Raw genomic sequence first — 13,287 nt, 5'->3', positions numbered from 1 at the left:
TCGCATGGAGTTGATCAGGCTGTTGATTGCGGCCTGTGGAATGTTGTCCCACTCGTCTTCAATGGCTTAGCAAAGTTGCTGGATATTGGCAGAAACCAGAACACGCTGTCCAACACGTCGATCCAAAGCATCCCAAACATGCTCAATGGGTGACATGTCTGGTGAGTATGCAGGCCATGTAAGATCTAGGAAATTTTCCTCAGGATCTCATCACAGTATCTCTGTGCATTCAAATTGCCATTGATAAAGGCAACTGTATTTGTTGTCCGTAGCTTATGCCTGCCCATAACATAACCCCACCACCACCATGGGGCACTCTGTTCACAACATTAACATTAGCAAACCACTTGCCTACACGACACCATACATGCTGTCTGCCATCTGCACGGTACAATAGAAACCCAGATTCATCCATGAAGAGCATACTTCTCCAGCGTGCCAGTGGCCATCTAAGGTGAGCATTTGCCCACTGAAGTCGGTTACGATGCCGAACTGCAGTCAAGTCAAGACCCTGGTGAGAACGAGGAGCACGCAGATGAATTTCCCTCGGTTTCTGACAGTTTGTGGAGAAATTATTCAGCTGTGCAAACCCACAGTTTCATCAGCTGTCGTGACAGGGTTTCGGAACAGCACTTTGTAACATCAGCTGATGTAAGAAGGGCTTTATAAATACATTTGATTGATTGATGAAATGTGAGCACTTCAATCAACCTCCAAACAGCTAAACTATAGGTTATTTTTCACCTGGCTGTTTCTGTCTTTCGAAACAAGAACACACACGCACGCACATACTCTCACGCACGCACACACACACACACACACACACACACACACACACACACACACACACACACACACACACACACACACACACACACACACACACACACACACACACACACACACACACACACACACACAGATGATTGAGTTATACAAGACTGTACGTGTGTGTGTGTGTGTGTGTGTGTGTGTGTGTGTGTGTGCGTGCGTGCGTGCGTGCGTGCGTGAGATTCCCTCACCTGCGAGAGGAGGTCCTGTCAGACAGCCGAGGCCTACGAAGAACATAGAGAATCCCATGGAGTTGTTGAGTTTCTCTTGTCCTACCAGGTCCACCTGGGGAGGAAATGAACCCAGAAACATTAGTCCTGACTAACTAGTCTGTGTTACTGAACTAACTAGTCTGTGTTACTAAACTAACTAGTCTGTGTTACTAAACTAACTAGTCTGTGTTACTGAACTAACTAGTCTGTGTTACTGAACTAACTAGTCTGTGTTACTAAACGAACTAGTCTGTGTTACTAAACTAACTAGTCTGTGTTACTGAACTAACTAGTCTGTGTTACTGAACTAACTAGTCTGTGTTACTGAACTAACTAGTCTGTGTTACTAAACTAACTAGTCTGTGTTACTAAACTAACTAGTCTGTGTTACTAAACTAACTAGTCTGTGTTACTGAACTAACTAGTCTGTGTTACTGAACTAACTAGTCTGTGTTACTAAACTAACTAGTCTGTGTTACTAAACTAACTAGTCTGTGTTACTGAACTAACTAGTCTGTGTTACTGAACTAACTAGTCTGTGTTACTGAACTAACTAGTCTGTGTTACTAAACTAACTAGTCTGTGTTACTGAACTAACTAGTCTGTGTTACTGAACTAACTAGTCTGTGTTACTGAACTAACTAGTCTGTGTTACTAAACTAACTAGTCTGTGTTACTAAACTAACTAGTCTGTGTTACTAAACTAACTAGTCAGTGTTACTGAACTAACTAGTCTGTGTTACTGAACTAACTAGTCTGTGTTACTAAACTAACTAGTCTGTGTTACTAAACTAACTAGTCTGTGTTACTAAACTAACTAGTCTGTGTTACTGAACTAACTAGTCTGTGTTACTAAACTAACTAGTCTGTGTTACTAAACTAACTAGTCTGTGTTACTGAACTAACTAGTCTGTGTTACTGAACTAACTAGTCTGTGTTACTGAACTAACTAGTCTGTGTTACTAAACTAACTAGTCTGTGTTACTAAACTAACTAGTCTGTGTTACTGAACTAACTAGTCTGTGTTACTAAACTAACTAGTCTGTGTTACTAAACTAACTAGTCTGTCTTACTAAACTAACTAGTCTGTGTTACTGAACTAACTAGTCTGTGTTACTGAACTAGTCTGTGTTACTAAACTAACTAGTCTGTGTTACTAAACTAACTAGTCTGTGTTACTGAACTAACTAGTCTGTCTTACTAAACTAGTCTGTGTTACTAAACTAACTAGTCTGTGTTACTAAACTAACTAGTCTGTGTTACTAAACTAACTAGTCTGTCTTACTAAACTAACTAGTCTGTGTTACTAAACTAACTAGTCTGTGTTACTAAACTAACTAGTCTGTGTTACTAAACTAACTAGTCTGTGTTACTAAACTAACTAGTCTGTGTTACTGAACTAACTAGTCTGTGTTACTAAACTAACTAGTCTGTGTTACTAAACTAACTAGTCTGTGTTACTAAACTAACTAGTCTGTGTTACTAAACTAACTAGTCTGTGTTACTGAACTAACTAGTCTGTGTTACTGAACTAACTAGTCAGTGTTACTGAACTAACTAGTCTGTGTTACTAAACTAACTAGTCTGTGTTACTGAACTAACTAGTCTGTGTTACTGAACTAACTAGTCTGTGTTACTAAACTAACTAGTCTGTGTTACTAAACTAACTAGTCAGTGTTACTAAACTAACTAGTCAGTGTTACTAAACTAACTATGTAGGAACACAACACAGAACATGTACATACCCCGGCCAATATCTCAGCACCCCCTGCAGCAACTTAAGACTAGAGGAATTAAAGACTAGAGGCATCAAAGACTAGAGAAATTAAAGACTAGAGGAATTAAAGACTAGAGGAATTAAAGACTAGAGGAATTAAAGACTAGAGGAATTAAAGACTAGAGGTATTAAAGACTAGAGGTATTAAAGACTAGAGGAATTAAAGACTAGAGGCATCAAAGACTAGAGACATTAAAGACTAGAGGAATTAAAGACTAGAGGAATTAAAGACTAGAGGTATTAAAGACTAGAGGTATTAAAGACTAGAGGTATTAAAGACTAGAGGAATTAAAGACTAGAGGAATTAAAGACTAGAGGCATTAAAGACTAGAGGAATTAAAGACTAGAGGAATTAAAGACTAGAGGTATTAAAGACTAGAGGAATTAAAGACTAGAGGAATTAAAGACTAGAGGAATTAAAGACTAGAGGTATTAAAGACTAGAGGTATTAAAGACTAGAGGTATTAAAGACTAGAGGATTTAAAGACTAGAGGAATTAAAGACTAGAGGCATTAAAGACTAGAGACATTAAAGACTAGAAGAATCAAAGGGAGGCAAAAAAGACTAAAGGCCTTAAAGACTAGAGGAATTAAAGACTAGAGGCATCAAAGACTAGAGGAATTAAAGACTAGAGGAATTAAAGATTAGAGGCATTAAAGACTAGAGGCATCAAAGACTAGAGGAATTAAAGACTAGAGGAATTAAAGACTAGAGGAATTAAAGAGGAATTAAAGACTAGAGGTATTAAAGACTAGAGACATTAAAGACTAGAGGCATTAAAGACTAGAGGCATTAAAGACTAGAGGAATTAAAGATTAGAGGCATTAAAGACTAGAGGCATCAAAGACTAGAGGATTTAAAGACTAGAGGAATTAAAGACTAGAGGAATTAAAGAGGAATTAAAGACTAGAGGTATTAAAGACTAGAGACATTAAAGACTAGAGGCATTAAAGACTAGAGGCATTAAAGACTAGAGGCATCAAAGACTAGAGGAATTAAAGACTAGAGGAATTAAAGACTAGAGGAATCAAAGACTAGAGGAATTAAAGACTAGAGGAATTAAAGACTAGAGGAATTAAAGACTAGAGGAATTAAAGACTAGAGGAATTAAAGACTAGAGGATTTAAGACTAGAGGAATTAAAGACTAGAGGAATTAAAGACTAGAGGAATTAAAGACTAAAGGCATTAAAGACTAGAGGAATTAAAGACTAGAGGCATTAAAGACTAGAGGCATCAAAGACTAGAGGAATTAAAGACTAGAGGAATTAAAGACTAGAGGCATTAAAGACTAGAGGCATTAAAGACTAGAGGCATTAAAGACTAGAGGAATTAAAGACTAGAGGTATTAAAGACTAGAGGAATTAAAGACTAGAGGAATTAAAGACTAGAGGCATCAAAGACTAGAGGAATTAAAGACTAGAGGAATTAAAGACTAGAGGTATTAAAGACTAGAGGAATTAAAGACTAGAGGAATTAAAGACTAGAGGCATCAAAGACTAGAGGCATTAAAGACTAGAGGCATTAAAGACTAGAGGCATCAAAGACTAGAGGCATCAAAGACTAGAGGAATTAAAGACTAGAGGCATTAAAGACTAGAGGCATTAAAGACTAGAGGAATTAAAGACTAGAGGCATTAAAGACTAGAGGCATTAAAGACTAGAGGAATTAAAGACTAGAGGCATTAAAGACTAGAGGCATTAAAGACTAGAGGCATCAAAGACTAGAGGAATCAAAGACTAGAGGCATTAAAGACTAGAGGCATTAAAGACTAGAGGCATCAAAGACTAGAGAAATTAAAGACTAGAGGAATTAAAGACTAGAGGAATTAAAGACTAGAGGAATTAAAGACTAGAGGAATTAAAGACTAGAGGTATTAAAGACTAGAGGTATTAAAGACTAGAGGAATTAAAGACTAGAGGCATCAAAGACTAGAGACATTAAAGACTAGAGGAATTAAAGACTAGAGGAATTAAAGACTAGAGGTATTAAAGACTAGAGGTATTAAAGACTAGAGGTATTAAAGACTAGAGGAATTAAAGACTAGAGGAATTAAAGACTAGAGGCATTAAAGACTAGAGAAATTAAAGACTAGAGGAATTAAAGACTAGAGGTATTAAAGACTAGAGGAATTAAAGACTAGAGGAATTAAAGACTAGAGGAATTAAAGACTAGAGGAATTAAAGACTAGAGGTATTGAAGACTAGAGGTATTAAAGACTAGAGGTATTAAAGACTAGAGGATTTAAAGACTAGAGGAATTAAAGACTAGAGGCATTAAAGACTAGAGACATTAAAGACTAGAAGAATCAAAGAGAGGCAAAAAAGACTAAAGGCCTTAAAGACTAGAGGAATTAAAGACTAGAGGCATCAAAGACTAGAGGAATTAAAGACTAGAGGCATTAAAGATTAGAGGCATTAAAGACTAGAGGCATCAAAGACTAGAGGAATTAAAGACTAGAGGAATTAAAGACTAGAGGAATTAAAGAGGAATTAAAGACTAGAGGTATTAAAGACTAGAGACATTAAAGACTAGAGGCATTAAAGACTAGAGGCATTAAAGACTAGAGGAATTAAAGATTAGAGGCATTAAAGACTAGAGGCATCAAAGACTAGAGGATTTAAAGACTAGAGGAATTAAAGACTAGAGGAATTAAAGAGGAATTAAAGACTAGAGGTATTAAAGACTAGAGACATTAAAGACTAGAGGCATTAAAGACTAGAGGCATTAAAGACTAGAGGCATCAAAGACTAGAGGAATTAAAGACTAGAGGAATTAAAGACTAGAGGAATCAAAGACTAGAGGAATTAAAGACTAGAGGAATTAAAGACTAGAGGAATTAAAGACTAGAGGAATTAAAGACTAGAGGAATTAAAGACTAGAGGAATTAAAGACTAGAGGATTTAAGACTAGAGGAATTAAAGACTAGAGGAATTAAAGACTAGAGGAATTAAAGACTAGAGGCATTAAAGACTAGAGGAATTAAAGACTAGAGGCATTAAAGACTAGAGGCATCAAAGACTAGAGGAATTAAAGACTAGAGGAATTAAAGACTAGAGGCATTAAAGACTAGAGGCATTAAAGACTAGAGGCATTAAAGACTAGAGGAATTAAAGACTAGAGGTATTAAAGACTAGAGGAATTAAAGACTAGAGGAATTAAAGACTAGAGGCATCAAAGACTAGAGGAATTAAAGACTAGAGGAATTAAAGACTAGAGGTATTAAAGACTAGAGGAATTAAAGACTAGAGGAATTAAAGACTAGAGGCATCAAAGACTAGAGGCATTAAAGACTAGAGGCATTAAAGACTAGAGGCATCAAAGACTAGAGGAATTAAAGACTAGAGGAATTAAAGACTAGAGGCATTAAAGACTAGAGGCATTAAAGACTAGAGGCATTAAAGACTAGAGGAATTAAAGACTAGAGGCATTAAAGACTAGAGGCATTAAAGACTAGAGGAATTAAAGACTAGAGGAATTAAAGACTAGAGGCATTAAAGACTAGAGGCATTAAAGACTAGAGGAATTAAAGACTAGAGGCATTAAAGACTAGAGGCATCAAAGACTAGAGGAATTAAAGACTAGAGGCATTAAAGACTAGAGGAATTAAAGACTAGAGGCATTAAAGACTAGAGGCATTAAAGACTAGAGGAATTAAAGACTAGAGGCATTAAAGACTAGAGGCATTAAAGACTAGAGGCATCAAAGACTAGAGGAATCAAAGACTAGAGGAATCAAAGACTAGAGGCATTAAAGACTAGAGGAATTAAAGACTAGAGGCATTAAAGACTAGAGGCAATAAAGACTAGAGGCATTAAAGACTAGAGGCATTAAAGACTAGAGGCATCAAAGACTAGAGGAATTAAAGACTAGAGGAATTAAAGACTAGAGGTATTAAAGACTAGAGGAATTAAAGACTAGAGGAATTAAAGACTAGAGGAATTAAAGACTAGAGGCATCAAAGACTAGAGGAATTAAAGACTAGAGGAATTAAAGACTAGAGGCATTAAAGACTAGAGGCATCAAAGACTAGAGGAATTAAAGACTAGAGGAATTAAAGACTAGAGGAATTAAAGACTAGAGGAATTAAAGACTAGAGGAATTAAAGACTAGAGGCATTAAAGACTAGAGGCATCAAAGACTAGAGGCATCAAAGACTAGAGACATTAAAGACTAGAAGAATCAAAGATAGGCAAAAAAGACTAAAAGCATTAAAGACTAGAGGAATTAAAGACTAGAGGCATCAAAGACTAGAGGAATTAAAGACTAGAGGAATTAAAGACTAGAGGAATTAAAGACTAGAGGAATTAAAGACTAGAGGCATTAAAGACTAGAGGCATCAAAGACTAGAGGAATTAAAGACTAGAGGAATTAAAGACTAGAGGAATTAAAGACTAGAGGAATTAAAGACTAGAGGAATTAAAGACTAGAGGCATCAAAGACTAGAGGCATCAAAGAATAGAGACATTAAAGACTAGAAGAATCAAAGAGAGGCAAAAAAGACTAAAGGCATTAAAGACTAGAGGTATTAAAGACTAGAGGAATTAAAGACTAGAGGCATTAAAGACTAGAGGCATTAAAGACTAGAGGCATCAAAGACTAGAGAAATTAAAGACTAGAGGCATTAAAGACTAGAGACATTAAAGACTAGAGGCATCAAAGACTAGAGGAATTAAAGACTAGAGGCATTAAAGACTAGAGACATTAAAGACTAGAAGAATCAAAGAGAGGCAAAAAAGACTAAAGGCATTAAAGACTAGAGGAATTAAAGACTAGAGGAATTAGAGACTAGAGGAATTAAAGACTAGAGGCATTAAAGACTAGAGGCATTAAAGACTAGAGACATTAAAGACTAGAAGAATCAAAGAGAGGCAAAAAAGACTAAAGGCATTAAAGACTAGAGGAATTAAAGACTAGAGGAATTAAAGACTAGAGGAATTAAAGACTAGAGGCATTAAAGACTAGAGACATTAAAGACTAGAAGAATCAAAGAGAGGCAAAAAAGACTAAAGGCATTAAAGACTAGAGGAATTAAAGACTAGAGGAATTAAAGACTAGAGGAATTAAAGACTAGAGGAATTAAAGACTAGAGGAATTAAAGACTAGAGGCATCAAAGACTAGAGGAATTAAAGACTAGAGGAATTAAAGACTAGAGGCATTAAAGACTAGAGACATTAAAGACTAGAGGCATTAAAGACTAGAGGCATCAAAGACTAGAGGCATCAAAGACTAGAGGAATTAAAGACTAGAGGAATTAAAGACTAGAGGCATTAAAGACTAGAGGAATTAAAGACTAGAGGAATTAAAGACTAGAGGCATCAAAGACTAGAGGAATTAAAGACTAGAGGAATTAAAGACTAGAGGCATTAAAGACTAGAGACATTAAAGACTAGAGGCATCAAAGACTAGAGGAATTAAAGACTAGAGGCATTAAAGACTAGAGGAATTAAAGACTAGAGGCATCAAAGACTAGAGACATTAAAGACTAGAGGCATTAAAGACTAGAGACATTAAAGACTAGAGGCATTAAAGACTAGAGGCATCAAAGACTAGAGGCATCAAAGACTAGAGACATTAAAGACTAGAGGCATCAAAGACTAGAGACATTAAAGACTAGAGGCATCAAAGACTAGAGGCATTAAAGACTAGAGGAATTAAAGACTAGAGGAATTAAAGACTAGAGGCATCAAAGACTAGAGGCATTAAAGACTAGAGGCATCAAAGACTAGAGGCATTAAAGACTAGAGGAATTAAAGACTAGAGGCATTAAAGACTAGAGGCATTAAAGACTAGAGGAATTAAAGACTAGAGGCATCAAAGACTAGAGGCATTAAAGACTAGAGACATTAAAGACTAGAGGAATTAAAGACTAGAGGCATTAAAGACTAGAGGCATCAAAGACTAGAGGAATTAAAGACTAGAGGCATTAAAGACTAGAGGCATTAAAGACTAGAGGAATTAAAGACTAGAGGCATTAAAGACTAGAGGCATTAAAGACTAGAGGAATTAAAGACTAGAGGCATTAAAGACTAGAGGCATTAAAGACTAGAGGCATCAAAGACTAGAGGAATCAAAGACTAGAGGCATTAAAGACTAGAGGCATTAAAGACTAGAGGAATTAAAGACTAGAGGCATTAAAGACTAGAGGCAATAAAGACTAGAGGCATTAAAGACTAGAGGCATTAAAGACTAGAGGCATCAAAGACTAGAGGAATTAAAGACTAGAGGAATTAAAGACTAGAGGTATTAAAGACTAGAGGAATTAAAGACTAGAGGAATTAAAGACTAGAGGAATTAAAGACTAGAGGCATCAAAGACTAGAGGAATTAAAGACTAGAGGAATTAAAGACTAGAGGCATTAAAGACTAGAGGCATCAAAGACTAGAGGAATTAAAGACTAGAGGAATTAAAGACTAGAGGAATTAAAGACTAGAGGAATTAAAGACTAGAGGAATTAAAGACTAGAGGCATTAAAGACTAGAGGCATCAAAGACTAGAGGCATCAAAGACTAGAGACATTAAAGACTAGAAGAATCAAAGATAGGCAAAAAAGACTAAAAGCATTAAAGACTAGAGGAATTAAAGACTAGAGGCATCAAAGACTAGAGGAATTAAAGACTAGAGGAATTAAAGACTAGAGGAATTAAAGACTAGAGGAATTAAAGACTAGAGGCATTAAAGACTAGAGGCATCAAAGACTAGAGGAATTAAAGACTAGAGGAATTAAAGACTAGAGGAATTAAAGACTAGAGGAATTAAAGACTAGAGGAATTAAAGACTAGAGGCATCAAAGACTAGAGGCATCAAAGAATAGAGACATTAAAGACTAGAAGAATCAAAGAGAGGCAAAAAAGACTAAAGGCATTAAAGACTAGAGGTATTAAAGACTAGAGGAATTAAAGACTAGAGGCATTAAAGACTAGAGGCATTAAAGACTAGAGGCATCAAAGACTAGAGAAATTAAAGACTAGAGGCATTAAAGACTAGAGACATTAAAGACTAGAGGCATCAAAGACTAGAGGAATTAAAGACTAGAGGCATTAAAGACTAGAGACATTAAAGACTAGAAGAATCAAAGAGAGGCAAAAAAGACTAAAGGCATTAAAGACTAGAGGAATTAAAGACTAGAGGAATTAGAGACTAGAGGAATTAAAGACTAGAGGCATTAAAGACTAGAGGCATTAAAGACTAGAGACATTAAAGACTAGAAGAATCAAAGAGAGGCAAAAAAGACTAAAGGCATTAAAGACTAGAGGAATTAAAGACTAGAGGAATTAAAGACTAGAGGAATTAAAGACTAGAGGCATTAAAGACTAGAGACATTAAAGACTAGAAGAATCAAAGAGAGGCAAAAAAGACTAAAGGCATTAAAGACTAGAGGAATTAAAGACTAGAGGAATTAAAGACTAGAGGAATTAAAGACTAGAGGAATTAAAGACTAGAGGAATTAAAGACTAGAGGCATCAAAGACTAGAGGAATTAAAGACTAGAGGCATCAAAGACTAGAGGCATCAAAGACTAGAGGTATTAAAGACTAGAGGAATTAAAGACTAGAGGTATTAAAGACTAGAGGTATTAAAGACTAGAGGTATTAAAGACTATATGTATCAAAGACTAGAGGCAATAAAGACTATATGTATCAAAGACTAGAGGCATCAAAGTGTCATGACTTCTATTTTGAACATGTTAGAAGGACGTTGTTAAGATGTACAAGAGCATGATGGCTGTTGGCTGACTTGTGTGTTTCATACACTTGCTTTTTTGCTTTGTCTGAGGGTGTTTGACTGGGTGGTGAGGTGAGGTAACAGATCCCATCTACAGACGTCCTAGACTGGTATCAGTCCACACACACATTCTCCCTCTCATATCACTCCGCATGTCCAAGGCCGGACACACACACACACACACACACACACACACACACACACACACACACACACACACACACACACACACACACACACACACACACACACACACACACACACACACACACACACACACACACACACACACACAAACTCCGCTCAATGGCTGGATTGTGTGAAACAGCATAGATCAGCAAAATAGTGATCAGATCCTTCAAAGACCCTGTTTCCGAATGGTTGGTCAGCTATTTTAAAAAGACTGTTATCTCTCTCAATAGATATCACTAGTGCTGCATTCTAATCAGAATCAGAAAACTTTATTACCATGGAACAAATGTTACTAGCAATTTCTCTCAAGAAATCTCTCTCTTATCTCCCCTAAATGGTTATTTTATGTACCTTCATTGATTGGTGAGTGGTATCTAAGTTACCTTGAAAGAAAATAAGAATTTGCACGCTTCGCCAGTATCACTAGATTATTAAGTATGGCCTTGTCTCTCGCCTGCTGATATGTAAACTCACAAGTAGTCTGCAAGTTTTATTTTCTTAAAATAAATCAGCAAATTACTCAGCTAGAAATAGAAAATTGATGCCCTTTTTTTTCCCAATTATTGAATTGGAATTTCAGTTAACTTCCTGAATTGACTGACTGAAATTCTTCAACCAGATCCCAACCTAGGACCCGCAGTAGCAGTGCCATGTAACCGCCGCAGAACATGGCCGCAAGACATAGACAAAACACTGGTATATGTTCAGGCTTGTGCCTTGTGTGGTGTGTGATTCTTACCAGGACAGGCAGTAGCAGTGCCATGTAACCGCCGCAGAAGATGGCAAAGAAGACAGCGTAAACCATGAGCAAGATGTAGGTGTTAGCCAGCGGGGCAAACAGGTTGACCAGTCCACACAGGATCAGGTAGGCCTTGTGGTAGTGGTACTTATGGAAAAGGTTCTTATCCGCTAGCCAACCAGAGCCTAGCTGGGCTATAGTCTCTGTGATACCTGGAGGGAAAAGGAGAAGGAGAGGATAGGGAAAAGGAGGGGGAGAAGGAGAGGGAAAAGGGGAGGTAGAGAGAGAAAGAAAGGGGGCGGCAGAAGGAGAGCGGGAAGGAGAGGTGGGAGATAGGGAGAGGGAGAAGGGGAAGAAGAGGGAGAGGGAGGGAGAGGAGAGGTGGGAGAGGGAGGGAGAAGGGAGGGAGAAGGAGAGGTGGGAGAGGGAGGGAGAAGGAGAGGGAGGGAGAAGGAGAGGGAGGGAGAGGGAGGGAGAAGGAGAGGGAGGGAGAGGGAGGGAGAAGGAGAGGTGGGAGAGGGAGGGAGAAGGAGAGGATAGGGAAAAGGAGGGGGAGAAGGAGAGGGAAAAGGGGAGGTAGAGAGAGAAAGAAAGGGGGCAGCAGAAGGAGAGCGGGAAGGAGAGGTGGGAGATAGGGAGAGGGAGAAGGGGAAGAAGAGGGAGAGGGAGGGAGAGGAGAGGTGGGAGAGGGTGGGAGAGGGAGGGAGAAGGAGAGGGAGGGAGAGGGAGGGAGAAGGAGAGGGAGGGAGAGGGAGGGAGAAGGAGAGGTGGGAGATGGAGGGAGAAGGAGAGGGAGGGAGAGGGAGGGAGAAGGAGAGGGAGGAAGAGGGAGGGAGAAGGAGAGGTGGGAGAGGGAGGGAGAAGGAGAGGTGGGAGAGGGAGGGAGAAGGAGAGGTGGGAGAGGGAGGGAGAAGGAGAGGGAGGGAGAGGGAGGGAGAAGGAGTGGTGGGAGAGGGAGGGAGAAGGAGAGGTGGGAGAGGGAGGGAGAAGGAGAGGGAGGGAGAGGGAGGGAGAAGGAGAGGGAGGGAGAGGGAGGGAGAAGGAGAGGTGGGAGAGGGAGGGAGAAGGAGAGGGAGGGAGAGGGAGGGAGAAGGAGAGGGAGGAAGAGGGAGGGAGAAGGAGAGGTGGGAGAGGGAGGGAGAAGGAGAGGTGGGAGAGGGAGGGAGAAGGAGAGGGAGGGAGAGGGAGGGAGAAGGAGTGGTGGGAGAGGGAGGGAGAAGGAGAGGTGGGAGAGGGAGGGAGAAGGAGAGGTGGGAGAGGGAGGGAGAAGGAGAGGTGGGAGAGGGAGGGAGAAGGAGAGGTGGGAGAGGGAGGGAGAAGGAGAGGTGGGAGAGGGAGGGAGAAGGAGAGGTGGGAGAGGGAGGGAGAAGGAGAGGTGGGAGAGGGAGGGAGAAGGAGAGGTGGGAGAGGGAGGGAGAAGGAGAGGTGGGAGAGGGAGGGAGAAGGAGAGGTGGGAGAGGGAGGGAGAAGGAGAGGTGGGAGAGAGAGGGAGAAGGAGAGGTGGGAGAGGGAGGGAGAAGGAGAGGTGGGAGAGGGAGGGAAAAGGAGAGGTGGGAGAGGGAGGGAGATGGAGAGGTGGGAGAGGGAGGGAGAAGGAGAGGTGGGAGAGGGAGGGAGAAGGAGAGGTGGGAGAGGGAGGGAGAAGGAGAGGTGGGAGAGGGAGGGAGAGGAGAGGTGGGAGAGGGAGGGAGAAGGAGAGGTGGGAGAGGGAGGGAGAAGGAGAGGTGGGAGAGGGAGGGAGAAGGAGAGGTGGGAGAGGGAGGGAGAAGGAGAGGTGGGAGAGGGAGGGAGAAGGAGAGGTGGGAGAGGGATG

At 39.8% G+C, this 13,287-nt stretch overlaps 1 protein-coding gene across 1 annotated transcript in view; it reads right to left on the bottom strand.

The window, feature by feature from the left end:
* The window catches only part of slc16a4 (solute carrier family 16 member 4), an 81,246-nt gene that overhangs the window by 11,759 nt on the left and 56,200 nt on the right, over window positions 1-13,287 (bottom strand). Inside the window, exons 8-9 of the mRNA XM_071373121.1 lie at window positions 11,475-11,686; window positions 1,023-1,116 (exon numbers count right to left, since the gene is read on the bottom strand). Of these exons, the coding sequence (XP_071229222.1) occupies window positions 1,023-1,116; window positions 11,475-11,686 (306 nt within the window). The remainder of the gene's footprint in view (window positions 1-1,022; window positions 1,117-11,474; window positions 11,687-13,287) is intronic.

The sequence above is a fragment of the Salvelinus alpinus genome, chromosome 28, assembly GCF_045679555.1.
Source record: "Salvelinus alpinus chromosome 28, SLU_Salpinus.1, whole genome shotgun sequence".
Taxonomy (NCBI): domain Eukaryota; kingdom Metazoa; phylum Chordata; class Actinopteri; order Salmoniformes; family Salmonidae; genus Salvelinus; species Salvelinus alpinus.
This window is presented reverse-complemented; position numbering and strand designations above follow the sequence as displayed.